At 38.3% G+C, this 17783-nt stretch overlaps 1 protein-coding gene across 1 annotated transcript; it reads right to left on the bottom strand.

The window, feature by feature from the left end:
- Positions 1 to 406: 406 nt before the first annotated feature.
- Positions 407 to 15553, bottom strand: C4H17orf64 (chromosome 4 C17orf64 homolog). Its single transcript, XM_003770520.4, has 6 exons — positions 15419 to 15553; positions 8531 to 8632; positions 8003 to 8178; positions 6917 to 7016; positions 6091 to 6289; positions 407 to 737 (listed from the first exon to the last, which is right to left on the bottom strand). Exons 1-6 carry the CDS (start codon positions 15467 to 15469, stop codon positions 652 to 654), a joined length of 714 nt encoding a protein of 237 aa, XP_003770568.1. The 5' UTR covers positions 15470 to 15553; the 3' UTR covers positions 407 to 651.
- Positions 15554 to 17783: the final 2230 nt, after the last annotated feature.

Raw genomic sequence — 17783 nt, forward strand, 5'->3', positions numbered from 1 at the left:
TTCATTTGTCAGTATCCCACAATCATCATTATTACAGAAAATTGAAAGACATCCTTGACTGCATCAGCATCATCTAAACCAGACTGGAAAATACTGATTTAAGAGGTGGTGAGAAGAAGGGGACAGAAGATTCGCAGCAGGTACTGAAAAGACCTGAAACTTTAGCACTAGCAGCTTGGAAAGAGTTTTTAAAAGGACTTTTCCACATTCAACAATTTTCTAACTTATTTTCCCCTTCTAAGGAAAATGTATTTTGATCTCAATTTGGCATGGATGAAAACATTGGAATATGGTTTTCTTTGTTTTGAGAAATGTTGCTTTCCTCTCCCCTATCTACTTCCCTCCAACCAACCCATTTCTTTTCTTTCCAGGCTCCTGTGACTGAACAGATTGGCCAAACTAAAGATGAATTTTAGTATGTTTATTTCCCTCCCTATCTACTACTAATTGCCATCCCCAATGATCTGTGAATAAAGATAATTTTGTCTTCTCTCCCTCCCTCATGTCTCCTTACCCTCTCTTCTCCCCCAAACCAAAAGCCTTGGTATAAAGAGGAAGATTCTAGGGTAGAATGGGGTTATAGGTGTTGAAGGAAGCAGAGTGATTTCAGGACAATGGGGAAGCTGGGTTCACTGTCCTAGGTGGGTCCTCCTATGGGTGGCTCTCAGAGGTTCTGAGGGCTTCCTTCATTCTCTTTCTCTTCAGTTTTGGTTTATGGGAAGGTTTCTTTATAGAGTCTGGAAAAAAAAGGTAATAAAGAAGGTCTTGTCAACATGGAGTCCCACCCAGCCCACAAAGGTGTGTGAGGGATAAAGGAGTTGCTGGTTATGATAACTTCCTTTTTCCAAAATGCTTTGTTTTTGAAATTTAATTTTTTTAATGGACAAAAATTTTTATATCCCACATTGAAAATTTAAAAATAAAACAAAAACCTTGTAACAAATAATGCATAGTCAAGCAAAACACAGACCTTCATTGTTCCATTGACATCACTTTTTGTGATCATTGGGAAATGAGTTAGAAATTGGATCTTTGAAATCATGATTGGTCATTTTGTTGATCGACTAAGTCCAAGTGCTTTTTGTTATTGCCTTTCCCTGCCCCTTCAAAGTGATTCCATTTTACAGATGAGGAAACATGTCAGAGAACTTGTGATTTGCCATGGTCACACATGAGGTTAATGGCATAATAAAGACCAGAACTCAAAAGCCCCTGACTCTAGATGAGTGCTGTTCCCACCATGTCTCCTAACAGGTCAACCAAGCCCCATATAATCAGTTTTTTTCATTTATTCCAGAGTACAAGTTCAAGAATAACTTCTAAATCTCATTTTCATATTTCAGTAATCACAAGAAAGTACTGCTATCCAATGACAATTTTAACCAAGTATAAAGTAATATGATGAAAATGGAAAGAGAACGAGAAGTTTTATTAAGAAACTTAAGTGATAAAGGCTATTCTTTTCTGAATCCTAACTCTACCACTTACTATTTATTCATGTTCCTTGGACTCCATTTTAACATTTTAAAATGAGATTGGAGGAGAACTTTCAAAATTCCAAACATTCCCCTACAACTATATCACAGATATCTAGAAAACATACCAGAAAAAGTTCTAATTGGGAAATCAAGGGAGAAAAAAATCACATTTCCAGTTCAAGTTGGAATAAAAAATAGAAGTCTGTGAATATTGGGCACTGGATCTACCCAGAAATTAAAACATTGAACATTTCAATACAAGCAAGAAGAGGCAGCAGATCTGGCAAAGAGACGCCTGATCCTGTACAAGGAATACAGGTGCCAACTGGTATTTCTTTTGGCCACAGATCTAGTGATGGTGGAGAAGGATAATTGCAAGTAGAAGTGATGGTCTAGGGCAATGAATGGTTGTGAACTGTTTTGTGTGTGTGTGTGTGTGTGTGTGTGTGTGTGTGTATTGAAGAGCAAGAATAGAAATAAAAAATGAAAAAATAGTTGTATAATTTTGACCTGTGGCCAGACATGAAGTACAAAGTCAAAAATTAAGGCTGATAAAATTAACAAAGAATAACAAAATCCTACTAAAAAAGTTTGTGATAATAAGGATGCCCAAGACAAATCCAGAAAAAGAGAATGAATTCAAAACATATCCAAGTAAAGCTTTAAAGAAAGTTGGAAATGGGAAATAAACAAGGTAGAGTTTGGGTACAAGTTCAGCTAGAATTCTGAGAAGAGGTAGAGAGTTTGACTTTTTTTTTTAACCAAAAATTATTTTATAAATGAAATCAAAAGTGTTAGAGGAAACAATTGGAAAATAAGTGAATACATGTGGGGAAATTGCAAAAGAACTATGGAAGAAAGATAGAAATTAACAGCTTGGCATAAGAAACATAAGCAATAGATTCTTTGTAAAATCAGAATGGACCAAGTAAAAATTAGTGAGTGGGAAAAAAAGGAAAATTAAAAGTCAAAAGGCTGGGGGAAAAAAGTTTTAAGATATAAAAAAAACAACTGACTTGCTACACTCCAAGGAAATCAAAGGAAAATAAGTCCCATGTAGACAAAAGGGAGTTTATAGTAGCTCTTTTTGTGGTAACAAAGAATTGGACATAGAGAATGCCCATCAATTGGGGAATGGCTGCTCAACTTATGGTATGTAAATGCGATAGAATACTATTTTGCAGTATGAAATGATGAAAGGGATGATTTCAAAAAAACTTGGTAAGACCTATGTAAACTGGTGCAAAGTGAAATGAGTAGAATCAGGAGTATAATCTCCATAGTAATAGTAATATTGCAACTGTGAAAGACTTGGTAATTCTGATCAGCACAATGATCCACCACTACACTCCAAAGGTATGTGTGATATAAAATGCTACCCACATTTCCAGGTAGGTAGAGAACCAATGTACTCAGAGTCTAGATTGGAGCGTGTGTGTGTGTGTGTGTGTGTGTGTGTGTGTGTGTGTATGTGATATTTTTCTTGCTATTTTTCATTTTTGACTAATGCAGCGATATGTTTTGCATGACTGTATAATAATATTTGCTGTCTTTTCAAAGGGCTGGAGAGGGAACAGGAAAAAAAGACAATATGGAATTGAAAATAAATTTAAATGAAAAAACTGATCTGGAAAACAGATTAAGTAGAGGCCATTTAGGATTACTGGAAAACCTTGACCAAAAAAAGAGTTTAGATATCATATTTTAAGAAATAAGAAGAAAACTAGCTTAATGTCTTAGAACCAGAGGGCATAATGAAAATTTAAAATTCCCTAAAATATAGCAAAAATTCAGACGACCTTGGTCAAAGAAAAATTACTGCAGACGATTAGAATTCAAGTACCCTGGAACTACAGTTGGGATTGCATAAGATTTAGCAACCACCACTATAAAGAAATGGAGAGCTTGGAATACAGTGTTCCAGAAGGCAAAAGAGTTAGACTTTAAAACAAAAATAACTTACCCAGCAAAACTGTCTATAATCCTACAGGAGAAAAAATGAAATATTAAGGAAATAGGTATTTTCAAGCTTTCCTGATGAAAAGATCAGAGCTGCATGGAACGCTGAAATACAAACACAAGAATCAAGAGAGACATATAAAGACAAATAAAAGTGAACACTCTGTCACAAAGGAATAAACAGGGATAACCTTTTATATTCTAATATAAGACATGACACATGTGCCCCCCTGTTATTATCAGGCATCATAGAGTCTAATGAGACAGGACCTGGGGTGGCTTTTTTCTTTTTTTAATGTTTTGATTATCTAAGAAGAAAGGAAGGAGGGAAAAGGAAAAACACTATATGGGAAGAGAGGAACGGTAGGGGAAATCTCACAATTTATGTGGACAAGTTGAAGATAATATGAACAAGGAGGAAGACGCTGGGGAAGAGCATGACATTTGAACCTCATTTTAATCTGGGTTACTCAAGGCCAACTAATGTGGTTGGGTGTAGAAATATATTTTGCTCAAGAGGGAAAGAAAAGTGAAGGGGAGAACCGGAGAGTAAAAACTAACTTTGAAAGGTAGATCACAAAGATGAATTTAAAAAGAAAAAAAGATAAGAATCTGTCATCGGACTTTGGACACAGGAAAGAGAAAAAAGGCCTGAGAGCAAAAGCAGATTGCATCAAACCTAGAGTGCTCTTGATGAGCACACTTCTCTTCCCACCTTCTCTTTTACAAAAAGAGAACAGGAAACAGATCAACACAATTACTGACCACAATTTCAGAGGAGTCTTGATGAAATCTGCTGCATACTTCCTGATAGGTAGAAGACTCAGTATGCGGATGGACATATTTTGAACATGACCAAGGTAGTGATGAATTAGGAAAACCCTAGTTCAAATCTGATCTCAGGCCCTGCTGTGTGACTTTGGGCAAGCCACTGAAGTTTCCTCATTTGTAAAATGGCAATAATAGCACTTTTCCTGAGAGTTCTTGTGAAAATAAAATAAAATATTTTTAAGCACACAAACTTTAAGGGGCTATCTAATTCCTAGTTACTATTATTATTACATAATATTTGTCACAAAAGCTTTATTTTTCAATGGGAGGATGTTAGAGGGATATTATTAAAAGTAATATAATTTTTAAAAGCTATACCTTGAATACAGCTAAAACTAGAAAGAAAAGTCAACTAAGGAAGAAATCTTTGCATCATTTCTCTAAAATAGAACTCATTTCCACGATATGGGCTAAAATGATTCAAATATATGAAAATAAGAGCCATTTCCCAGTTGAGAAGCTGTCCAAGGATGTAAGTTGTATTCAAAGGAAAAAAATCTAAGCTATCAGGAGCCATATGAAAAAAAAAGTTGTTCCCAATTGTTAGAGAAGTGAAAATTAAAACAACCATGAGCTGCTCAGTTTAGCAAAGATGACCAAGAAAAGTAACAGCTAATAGGGGAATCAACAGGAAAACAGACAAAATAATGCACTCTAGTAGAGCTTTGAAATCAGCAATTCTGGATTGTAAGTTGGAATTTCTAAATTGTACATACCTTTAAACATACATCTTTACTAAAACTATATTCCAGAACAATCAAAAAAAGAAGGAAAGTACCCAAGTTGACAGTAAGTGATGTGATTTTTATATCCTATAGAATAGGGAATGGGGCCCATTTTCTAAAAACTCTCCTTATAACATCTCCATACATTCTCTTTTGTTTCTTTTAGTGCTTACAGTGATGTAAATGTTCAATATATGCATACCACCCTGATTCCTCTTCTCTCCTCAGCCCCAAGCATTCCTGTTTGGCTCAGATTTGTGCTTGCAGCAAAGCTGCCCTATAGGCTGAAATCCCAGTTGGGAGGGGAAAAGATTTATGTCAGCAGATCCAGTGGGATTTGGGATGAAAAAAAAGTCTTTAAGGCCCTGTGCTCTCAACTCTTTGGAATAACATGCTCTTTCTTAAATTCCCAAGCTACTTCCTAGCCAGAGGTTTCTAAGAATAGAAATGACTGGCCCTTCTCATCTCTTATGAAAAAGGAAGATGTATTTCAGGCTTCAGTCAAGATGACCTGGGTTTGAGTCTTGACATATATTTATGTGACTCTGACATGTCACTGAGCCTGTTTCCTCATCTGCAAAATAGGGACAATAAAGTACCAACCTCTGAGAGCACTTACTGGGATCAAAGGAGATGATATATGTAAAGTTCTTAACATTAAAATACTATCATATGCCCATCTCATCCAATCCTAAGTGGGGTAGAATGGTTGGTATTATGCTCCCTACTTCCACTTTTTAGCGCTGGTACGTTTATTGGAGCAAGCCTAATCTTGTAATTCCACAACCTCATTTGTCCCTTTTAGAAGGGATCTGGGAGTCATTTAGGTCAACCTCCCACCCTTTTCAGGAGTCCCCTCTGCAGCATCCAGAGTTCATTTGAACACCCACAGAGCCTGAATTCCGAGGCATCATTAGTTTTGTACCACAGGTAATCCCTTATTTCTTGGTTTATTTTGTTTGTTTGTTTTTGGTCCCTGAGGAGAAAACATTTCTGATATTGCTCTCTATCTGCCTGGATGTATACTGATTTTGAGCTAGCACTGGGACTAAGCAACTCTCCCAGGGAGTCCCCTCCTAGAGCCATGTTGACATTACCTCTCTTGATCTGGCCACCATGTTTCTGCTCCCCAGAAAGGGAGGCTTCTGGGGCATGGACCTGCATTTTGTTGAGCTTTTCTTTTGTACAGCTGGAGTCTCGATGGAGGCCCCAGGCATTATAGAGCTTGGGCAGGCTGTTGCTTTGCTCCGTAGGGGGGGTGGCTGTCTCTGAGGTGTCCAAGGGCCGGAATGCCACCTGTAACATACAGGATGCCAGGGAGCTCATGCCTCAGGAAAAGGAAAAGGGCCCACCAAATGGTTAGTCTCTGACTCCACCCTCCAAGCATAATCAAAGTTGAGGAAAGTGCCCTAAAGCTGGCTGTTAGGATCCCTAAGTCAGACACTGCTTCCAGGCTCCCTGCTCCTTTCTCTGAGCAGAATTGTGAGTTCTAATTCTCAACATGCCTTCTAAAGGAATCCTCCCTTCTGCCTTCATTTTTGCCCTTTTAAAGATATGGCTGAAGGCCAAAAGAAAAGGAGGTGAATAAACCTTTTGTACTCTGACTCCAGTCTGAGTCGTTCCCACCTTTAGTTCTACTTTGTTTGGGGAGCTGGCGATGGGAAGGAACTGGCTTTTCCAGCCAAACTAGTGATGTGTTCAGTTGCATAGGAAAATGCTCAACCCACAGTGGACTTGTTCCCTGGATGTCCCAAGGGAGAAGAAACAAGACAGGGGTATCTTGAACACTCTCACGCTCCTGCTAGAAATCCCTAATTTCTCCTATGACCAGAGGTAAATCAATGAGAAGACTACTATCCTTTATCTCCAGGGGGATTCTGTGGGGCGACGGAAGTGGGCTGGGGATGGGGAGGAGATGGTTACCAGGAACTTGGCATTCTGGTCACTCTTGCTGTACTTGTACAGTCGGCGCAGTAGTTTGGCATCCAGCTCTGAGAAGAGGGAGATGAAACGCCAGAGCATCCTTGGGAGAAGAGATAGGAAGACACCTGAGCACTGATAAAAGGAGGATCAAAGGGAAAGCAGTTTCTCTCATTGGGAGGTCAAAAATGGCCTGGGATTGATTGCCTTATCCCCGATCACACAAATAAGGCTGAATTATTTGGGAGGTGGTGGAGAATGGGTAGAAAGTGGGAGAAATGTCGATTTAAGAATACCTTGGTTTGTTGAACAAGTCAAGAGCTCCCCCCACCCTTTACTTTGAATAACTTAATGAGATGATGTTCTTTAAGATATTAGATTTTAGGTTCCTTGGGGGCAGGGGCAGTTTTTCCTTTTTTTTTTTTTTTTTTTTTTAGTTTTATCCCCAGTACTTAGCACAATGCCTGGCACATAGTAGACACAATGTAGACCGATTCCTGTAGGATGGGGTTCTGAATTCAGGAGGATATGTAGCACTCTGTGGTCCACAGATGTTAGATATGATCATGTTGGGAGCAGTGCTGCCCTAAATACGTACCTGTTACATTTCCCTTACCATTTCCCCCAGTCCTTGAAGGCTCCCCACTGATGAGGTTTCTCCCAAAGAGTAAAGGATGCCGAATGTGTTTTCCCTTGTTTTCTTCAAGACCCAGCTCATCTATCACCTTCTACCTGAAGCTTTCCTGATTTCCCCAACAGTTAATGCCTTCTCTCCCCAAACTACCTTAGTTTCATTTGTACCTATATATTTATATATGCATATGTCACCCTATTAGAATGTAAGCTTCTTGAGAGCAGGGACTATTCCCCTTTTGTACTTAGCAGAGTGCCTGGCACACAATAGGCATTTAATGAATGCTTGTTGATTGACTGGTTGGTTGAGTGAATGGAATAGGAGTGGCCCAGACACCTACTTGATACAAATAGTCTCTCAATCTTTCTTTTCCTCTCTCCCTTTTTTCAGCTTCAAAATGATCCTAGGAAGGAGGGAACTCAGTGGTGGGACTTTTGGGGAGGGAGGTGCCATACTTCCTCCAATGCTTGATTTCCCAAGCTCGGCAATAATGCTGCAGGAAGGTATTGATGTGGTCCCCTAAAACCATCAGGCTCCTCTTCATGTATTTAAGTTTCTTCTTTTGGGGTAGGTCCCGGGGTAAGTGCAACTTTCGAAGAAACTTCTTTAGAGGTCTCAAGTATTCTTTACACTAAGAGGAGACAACAGGCATGGTTAGAAAAAGCCAGGGACTTATTTTTCCTCTGGTCATGGGGCAGCCAGAACAAAGCAAAGGATCCCAGACAATTTGGGGGAATCTGCCTCTTATTCCGTGGTCCAGGCTTCCTCCTGCTCCTTCCCTTCCCCAGGTCCCAGTTCTCCATCTAGAGAGATGGGCTTTTGCCCCTAGTGCTCTAAGGGAAGTGATGACTGATGTCTAATTGTGCATCCTCATATCTCCAAGGGTCTTTGGCTCTGTGGATATACCCTGCAATTATAGCATCTACCCACACTTTCCAAAGGATCAAAGAAATGAGACAAAGCTTTGCAAATTCCTTACTCACAATTTTGAAGGTGTCCTGTCCCAGGCCCTCTGCGTGGCGGACAAGTGAATCTCCAGCTGGGATGGTGCTAGAGCTTCTCTCCAGACAGGGCGCCTCTGTCACCTGTAGGACACAGGCCTGGACTGGGGGTGGGATGGGGTGGAGGGCCTAGTCTCTGCTTTTAGTCAGGGCTTTTGAGCAGGGTTTCACCTGTAGCCAACCTGGCAATCTGGTCCAGGACACTATGTACCCAAACTTAGACATGACTTCCCCTCCTTCCCCCCACCCCCAGCAAACTCTCTCAAACTAATATTATCAGAGAGTGAATCATATTAAACACTCTTCTGACTCCACCCCTGTCCCCATACAAAGAACCAACTGAATAAATAGGAACACTAGGACATGGGTATCTAATAAGCAACAGACTGAGGCAAATATGTCTTGCCTGACCTAGATGAAGTGTGCTTAAGATTTTTAGCAAAAATATTTAACTTATTAGCTAGCATACATGACTTAACAAGGCTAGTGAGACCCCACCAGCTGCTTACAACTGCTGCTGGAGAACTGACTGCAGCCAGGTGACAGAGTAGCTCAGTTAGAAATTTTACCTGAAGCCAAATGTAAATAATTAACTCCTTGTGATTGAAAGTCAGTCATCAAGCTATTTATATCTAGATTATGTGCCAGGCACTGTGCTAACTGAGCACCGGGGATACAAAGAAAGGCTAGAGCACCTCCTATCATGGAGCTCACAATTTAAAAGGGGAGATAACGTGATATACAGGTTGTGGTCAAACAAGATATATACAGGATAAATTAGAAATAATCTCAAAGGGAAGGCACTAGCATTAGGGGAAAAGCTTCTTGCAGAAGGTAAGGTTTTAGCTGAAAGTTGAAGGAAACCAGAACAGTAGTCAGGAAGGGAGGTCATTATGGGTATGGGGGGCAGTGAAAATGCCATAAGTGGGAGATGGACTATCTTGTGCAAGGAGGCCAGAGTCACTGGATCACAGATCCAGGAAAAGAGTAAAATATAAGAAGATTGGTAAAGATTAGAAAAGGATCAGGATATGAAGGGCTTTAAAAGCCAGACAGATCATTTTATGTTTGACTCTAAAAATAATAGAGAGTTACTGGAGTTTTTTGAATAGGGAGGTGGTCAGATATGTACTTTAAGAAAATCCATTAACGTGACTGTCTTCAACTATGAAATGATTCAGATCAGTTCCAATGATCTTGTGATGAAGAGATCCATCTACATCCAGAGAAAGGACTGTGGGAACTGAATATGGATCACAACATAGTATTTTCACTTTTTGGTTGTTGTTTGTTTGCATTTTATTTTCTTATTTTTTTCCTGTTTGATTTTTCTTGTGCAGCAAGATATATGTTTATATTATATATATAATATATATTATATATAACATGTTATATATAATATACTTGTGTAGTAACTATAAATATATATGCATATATTGGATTTAACAATTATTTTAATATGTTTAACATATATTGGACTACTTGCCATCTAGGGGAAGGGGTGAAGGAAGGGAGGGGGAAAACTGAAACACCAGGTTTTGCAATTAGCAAACACAAGGTTGAAAAATTATCCATTCATGTTTTGAAAATAAAAAGCTTTAGTTTAAAAAAAAAAAAAGGAAAAGAAAATCCATTAGTTTGCTGAGTGGAGGATGGACACAGTGGGCAGGGAAACTAATCAGAAGGCTATTGGAAGTCCAGGTATGAAGTGATGATGTGTCACAGCAGTGCCATAGGAAAGAACAGGGCATATAGGAAGTATTACCAAGGCAGAGTTGACAAGACTTGACAGTAGATTGGATGTGGGAGGAAAGTGACAGAAAGCAAGGAGTAATGGATGGTAACTCAGTCATAAGGCAAAGTGACTGGGAGGATAATACTGCTCTCTATGATAATAGGAAAGATCAGAAGTAGAGAGAGTTTTTCTTGGGGTGTGAGATAGGAGTCAGGGAGGAAGATAATAAGTTTAGTTTTAGATGTATTAGGTTAAGATGTCTATGGAATATCCCAGCTATTGGGGCAAGAACTCACTATTTGATTAAAAAAAAAACTTTTGGGAAAACTGGAAATCAGTCAGGAAGAAAAAAGGAATAGTTCATTTCATATCATAAACCAAAGCAATCTCCATTGGTTAATTGGTTTAGATATAAAGGGTAACATCATAAACAAATTAGAGAATCATAAAAGAAAATTACCAAATTTGTGGATGGGGGAAAGTTAATGACAAGACAAAAGATTAAGAGATTCACAAAAGGTAAAATGGGGAATTTTGATGACACAAAACTTAAAAATTCTTACAGAAATCAAATCAATGATAGGTAAAATAAATGATAGATAAAAAAAATTTTTTTTAGTAAAAACCAAATCATTGATAGGTAAAATTAGAAGCAGGAAATTAGGAAAACATCTTTGCAGCCCTTTTAAAATAAAAGTCTCATTTCTAAGACATACAGGAAACTGATTCAAATTTATTAAAATAAGAGTCATTCCACAATTGACAAATGATCAAAGGACATGAATAGCAATTTTCTAAGAAAGAAATTCGAACTATCAATAGCCATGTGAAAAGCATTCTAAATTATTAATAATTAGAAGAATGCAAAATAAAACAATGCTGAGGTACCACTTCTTACTCATCAGTTTTACAAAATTGAAAAAAAGGAAAATGTTAAATGCTAGAGAGGCTAGGGCAACATTGGCACATTAACAGTGAAGCTCTGATCTCTTTCAGAGAAATCAGTTTAGAAGTATGTCTAAAAAGCTATTAAACCATGTGCATGCCTTTTGTCCCAACAACAACATTACTAGATTTATCCCTCAAACAGACACAATAGGAAAAAGATTTACATGTGCAAAAAAATGTATAGCAATTCTTTTCGTAATGGCAAAGAATTGTAAACTGAAGGAATGCCCAACACTTGTGGAATACCTCAACAATTTATGATATATGAATATGATAAAAATATTATTGTATTGTAATGAATTGTGATGAAGGGGATTATTTCAAAGAAACTCAAGAAGACTCATATGAATTGATGCAAAATGAAGTGAGCAAAAGAACAAGAAAAGTTTATAAAATAACACTATTGTATAGACAAGCAATTGAAAAAGACTTAAGAACACTAATCAATACAAAGGCTAGCAATCACAGAAGATTCAAAATAAGACATACCTTCAGAGAGAGAAGTGTGAACTCAGAATTTAGATTGAAACATATCTTTCTTGTTTTTTTGGACAAAACTAATGAGGGATTTGTTTTGTTTAATTTCATATTTTAACATAATTTTATCTTTCTTTCTCGATGAGTAAATAATGGGGAGATAGAAGAGAAAATTCAGAAAATAAAATAAAAGTTAACTTACTAAAATATATCTATGAGACATTCAGTTCAAGATGTCAATAGACAATTGGAGAGTCTGATGGCTGGGAAAAATGTTAGGGCTAGATGATAAGTAGATCTGAGAATTATCAGAGAGATGAAAAATGAATACACAGAACCTAATGAAACTGCTAGATGAAAGAGTATGGAAGGAGAAGAGATCTTAAAGCAAGTTCTGGAGGATGAACACTGGAGGATCATAGGCATAATATGGACAAAGATCAAAGAGCAGTTAGAAAGGAGAAAAATCAGAATAGACTGAACTGTCATGAAAACTTAGAACACAGTATCAAGAAGAGGGTGATTGACAGTATCAAAGACTGCAGAGAGTTTAAGAAGGTTGAGGATTGAGAAAAGACTATTAGATTTTGCAATTAAAAGATTATTTGGAGAGAACAGCTCCAGTTGGATGATAAGGCTGGAAGCCAGACAGTAGAGTTGTTGAGAGAATGAGAGGAAAGAAGTAGAAGCACTGATTTATAGACAGCTTTCTCAAAGAATTTTAACAGAAAAGAGATGTGGGACAATAACTACTGGGGATGAACAGATCAAATGAGGATTTTTTTTAAGATTGGAGGAGTCATGGACACATTTGTAGGGAAGCAGCCAGTAGTCAGAAAGAGATTGAAGTGAGATAGTGGGAATTACCGAGGGGACAATCTACATAAGACAGGGTTAAATAGAATCCCTTGTGTATGTAAAAATTTGCTTTGCAGGGCCAAGAGATCATTATATACTTCAACAACAATACTATATGATGACCAATTCTGATGGACCTGGCCATCCTCAGCAACGAGATCAACCAAATCATTTCCAATGGAGCAGTAATGAACTGAACCAGCTACACCCAGCAAAAGAACTCTGGGAGATGACTATGAACCACTACATAGAATTCCTAATCCCCATATTTTTGCCCACCTGCATTTTTGATTTCCTTCACAGGCTAATTGTACAATATTTCAGAGTCTTATTCTTTTTGTACAGCAAAATAACGGTTTGGTCATGTATACTTATTGTGTATCTAATTTATATTTTAATATATTTAAACATCTACTGGTCATCTTGCCATCTGGGGGAGGGGGTGGGGGAAAGAGGGGAAAAATTGGAACAAGAGGTTTGGCAATTGTCAATGCTGTAAAGTTACCCATACATATAACCTGTAAATAAAAGGCTATTAAATTTTAAAAAAATTGCTTTGGCATGTGAGATTGAGGTGAAGTAGCCAAAGGTATCTGGGTGATTTGAGATGAGAAAGAGATGAAAAAAATGGAGTTCTCAGTAAATGGCCTCAATTTTTTTTAGTAAAATATGAAAGTTTTCGTATTTTCACGGTTTCTCAGCTTTTCAGCTGAGAGAAGAGGAAAAAGGAGCCATGGGAAGTTTGAAAAAGGATGAAAAGGTTTTGGAAAAGCCTCTGTGGTGAATGGGATAGTGAGTTAATTAGGGAGGTATAAAAGAATCATCTTGCCACAGCGGACCTCCAGGTGAGATTATGTAATAAATTTGAGTTAGATAGCTTTATTCAATAGTACATCAGTAGGAACAGAAACAGTGACAGTGGAAGTGATCCTGGGACTAGAAAAAAGAGGACAGTGTAGAATTGAACTGGCTCACCAACATATTAGAATGAAGAAGGGGAAAAAAGATGGTGAATGTAGGGATGATGGTTTAGGAAAGAAGTCAATAAATGAGGGATTAGAAGTCACAATAAGGATCAAGAGCAGGGTTTGGGGTTGCAAAGCAGAGAGATAGTTAGAATGACAACAGATTGTGATCAGAATTTGAGACCCTAGAAGCAACAGATTCTGAAGTCTTTCTTAGTGGACTACTAATAGTACTTCCCCTCTGTCAATTCACCTTTCACAAAACTTTTTGATCCTAAATACTTTGTCCCCACTGTTCAAAGCCCAGTAAAAATTCTATTTCCTTCAAGCTTTTCCCAACAATCCCATAGTTTACAGGGAGCTCTCCTTCCTCAGCCCCTGGACCACTCACTGAATTCTGTGACATTTAATCAGCCATATAACATAATGTCTGGAAGATTAGACTTGAAGCCAAGAAGACCTCAGTTCAAAACCTCCCTTTGATCAGCTTACTAACTATGTGACCAAGGGTAGGTGTTTCCCAAGTATCAGTTACCAAACTCCTTGAAATTTAATCATCCATGTGACATAATGTCTGCAAGGTTAGACTTGAAGCCAGGTAGACCTTAATTCAAATCTTCCCCTTGATCAGCTTACTAGCTATGTGAGGTGCTTCCCAAGTATCAGTTATTATCCAGTTTAACAGATGTTTCCTGAATACCTGCTGCATGCAAGGTATTATACTATCAAAGTACCTGCTGCTGCTACATTGCCTTTTTACATGTCTGATCTTCCTTCTCTAGACTCGAATAGCAGGGATTCTGTCTCACATCTCTTTATCACTCTAACTTCTAGCCTAGTGCCTTGCATATTTTTTTAAACCAGTTCTATGATTTAATTGACTTTAGAAACTCTCATGATGAATCTCCCTCTACCAAAATTGGTCTATACCTATTTTTCAATTAGGCCATTTTTCAATTGACAATCTCAGAGAGTTGTCCAGGGTCCTAAAACATTAAGTGATTTGCTCGGGATCCCATAACTAGTATGTAACAGAGGCTAGTCTTGAACCCAGGCCTTCCTGCCTCCCATCTGGTTCCCTAGATATTACTCTATACTGCCTCTCACCTTGCCTTTAAGCTGGGCAAAATAAGGTCGAAGGTGCTGCTGAGTGACAAAAATGCTAGAGAATGAATGCTAGGAGTACATGGAGTAAAAGCCACACATAAGTGTCTTTCCCAGTAGATTCATTCAGCATGCAAAAAAGGACCTCTGAAAACTAAGAGGCTATAGTAGGGACACATAATTGAGGGATACATTAATTTGATTCATTCATACAAATTCAAGTATAAATAACTTTTCAGTATAATATATGAAAGATAATAATAACTCACGGTAACATAGATCTTTAAGCAAAGTACTTTGCATATATTGTCTCATTTGATCCTCACAACAATCCCAAGAGGTAGGTGCTATGATTAAACTCATTTTACAGATGAAGAATCTGAGCCTGAGAGAGAGATTAAGGGTCTGAGGGAGGATTTGAACCCAGGAGCTTCCCGATTCTAAGTCCAGTAATCCACTAAACCATGCTGCCTCACAAAGATGATGTAAATGCACTTGTAAATAAACGAATGAACCTTCAGATTCTCTATTCCTCCCAATAATGGTTATTCTAGACACTGAGGTAAGATTCCCTGGCTAACTTGTCTCAAATCAAACAGCAAGATGGGACTTCTAATTCAAAGCAAGGTCATTTTCTAAGTCTCTCATCACTTCCTTTCCTTCCTCTTGTCTTCCTCCCACTCTCTTGAATCTTTTGCTAGTTCCTTGCTTCTTTACAATGTTCCCTCCCTCACTATCTCTCTGAATCTTTATTGTCATTTGCCCCTCAAATGCCCACTTTACCTTTTCTAGTGCCTTGTCCCCTTCGCCCCCTAGCCCGTCAGAGGCCTCCATCTCAGCTGCTTGGCTAGTGGGCTCCTGAAAGGAGACACACACTTCCCCCCACCCCCGACTTCCGATCCTCCTCTATGACCTGAGCCCCACCTGGAGTGTGGAGGTTGACTCCAGAACTCATAGGGAAACCATAGCAACTGCCAAAACAGAGCACCCTCTTCACAACCCCTAAGGATGCCAGACCAGATCTTAATGTCATCTGTAAGGGCACACAGCTGTGTACGGCCCAAGGAGAACAGTACTTCATACGTATGTAGTCTCATTAAGAGTCCAAGACTTCCTAGGAGTCCAAGTTAGCTCAGGAAGAGGCAGATGTCCCCAGATGTGCCTACATAACATACATGCAGATATATCTTCAGAGACTAAGAACTTGATTTTAAGCACATAAATATTATAGCAACATACAACAACAAAAAAAATTGACAATTGTGTACAGAGCATTATTGTGTTGTTGTTCAGTTATGTCTAATTCTTTGTGACTCCATTTGGGACTTTTTTGGCAAAGATAATGGAGTGGTTTGCAATTTCCTTCTCCAGTTCATCTTACAGATAAGAAAATTAAGACAAACAGGGTTAAGTGACTTGTTCAGGGTCATATAGTTAGTAAATGTTTGAAGCCAGATTTCATCTCAGTTCTTTCTGATGACAATCCTGATGCTCTATCCACTGTGACACCTAGCAATATCATAAGCACCGAGAAAAACACAAAATTTAAATAAGACATGGTCCTTGTCCTTAAGAAACTTACAGTCTAGTAAGAGGATGAGATACTAATACATAATAGAAATATCTGGGTTTTGAACTTTTACTCAATAAGGAATAGGGAATAATTCTTATATAATAGGGACGGGTAGCCTGAAAAAAGAATGAAGAGAAGAGAGGCAGGACATTCTGATAAATGATTTGTAAAAATTCAGATGGAAGGTTAAAAAAAAAAAAAAAAGATGGTTATTAGGATGATGGCCCTGTAAATGGAAAGCATGGGATGAGAAAAGAAATGTTGCCTACGTCTAGTGGATTGAGATGAGGGAGAAGGAAAAGCCAGAGACAACCTCAAAGAGAATGGTGAATAATGATGTCATAGACCAAAACAGGGAAGTCTAGGGGAAAAAATGCTCGGTTTTGATCAATGTTGAATTTGAGGAGGTGAAAAAGCAATCATCCAAATAGATATGTCCTATAGGCAGCTAGAGAAATCTGTGTGAGAAGAGCCATTTGCCAAGATCCAGTAGATGAAAATGAAAATGACTGGCTTGCCATTCAAGAGAGAGGTTGGAGAACCAGAAGAGGGACCAAGTCAGAGTTTTTGTGGAACATGAACATATAAGAGGGCATGAAGAGTTTGGACCTGGTAAATGCCCAGTTTTGTTCAGCAGCACATGAATAGGAGCAAGGGCAGCAGATGGTAAGAGTAATGTAAGGTTAAAGCTTGGAAGGGAGGAATAGATGATGGAGAGGAAGGGAGAAGGGACCCAAGAAAAAGGGATAGAGTAGAATTAATTTGGTTCACCAAAGACTCCTGCATTGAGGGACATGGCAAAAGAAAATGTTAAAAAGGCAAAGGAAGCCCTGATAATTTCTAGTCAGATGAGATTATTGATATAGTCAAAACCTGAAGTGGGATCAAGTAGAATAATTTTTTAAAGGACACTAGATGTAGTAATTAAGAGATCATGAGAAGTTGGAAAGATTGCAAGGGATTGAGAAGAGTCAGTAATGAAATTGTGGTACTGGAGGGAAGCAACCTTTTCAGGTTTAATGGTGAAAAGAAAGAGAGATCATGGTAGAAAGGCTCAAAAAAAGTGTTTTAGAATTAGAATTTAGAAGAAAAAGTGTTCTATTTGTGGGCAAAAAGAAAAGTTAAGAGTCAAGGAAGAGATTGCAGATGAATAGAAGAGGGGATACCTGCTAGAATGCAATTCTAGAGGAAGCAGAAAGAAATAAGATCAGGTAGAGAGATACAGAATGCAGGTATGGAGTAACTTTCTTTTTGTAACCTGAAAGAAGAGAATATCTGATATTGTGAAGAGCTATGAGGAATGGACAGAAGAGAGTGTAAGTCAAATGGCCTCAGACCTCTTAAGTGAAGTTATTAAGAGGAAGACACAAAAATTGGAACGGTCCTTTGAGGGAATTAGATAGGAAGCTGACAAAGATAGTCACTGGAGAGATTATTAAGCATTAAGCAACCACTGGGGTTGATGTGCTATAATTTGTACATGATATTGATTTGTGTTGAAGGATTTTTTCTCTGCAGTCATAGAGAAAGAAAGGAGGAAATGGATGGTAGGCATTGCCATGGATAATCAAAGGA

Source organism: Sarcophilus harrisii, chromosome 4 (assembly GCF_902635505.1).
Source record: "Sarcophilus harrisii chromosome 4, mSarHar1.11, whole genome shotgun sequence".
Lineage (NCBI taxonomy): Eukaryota > Metazoa > Chordata > Mammalia > Dasyuromorphia > Dasyuridae > Sarcophilus > Sarcophilus harrisii.

What these genes read in the sequence shown, in the direction of transcription:
- C4H17orf64 (XM_003770520.4), bottom strand. Translation starts at nt 15,469, where the DNA reads ATGGAGGCCTCTGACGGGCTAGGGGGCGAAGGGGACAAGGCACTAGAA. An exon ending in GAAATCAAGCATTGGAGGAA is followed by an intron (nt 7,017 to 8,002) that starts GTATGGCACCTC and finishes TCTTCTCCCAAG; the next exon opens with GATGCTCTGGCGTTTCATCT. An exon ending in TGGTGGCCAGATCAAGAGAG is followed by an intron (nt 738 to 6,090) that starts GTAATGTCAACA and finishes TTTTTTTTCCAG; the next exon opens with ACTCTATAAAGAAACCTTCC.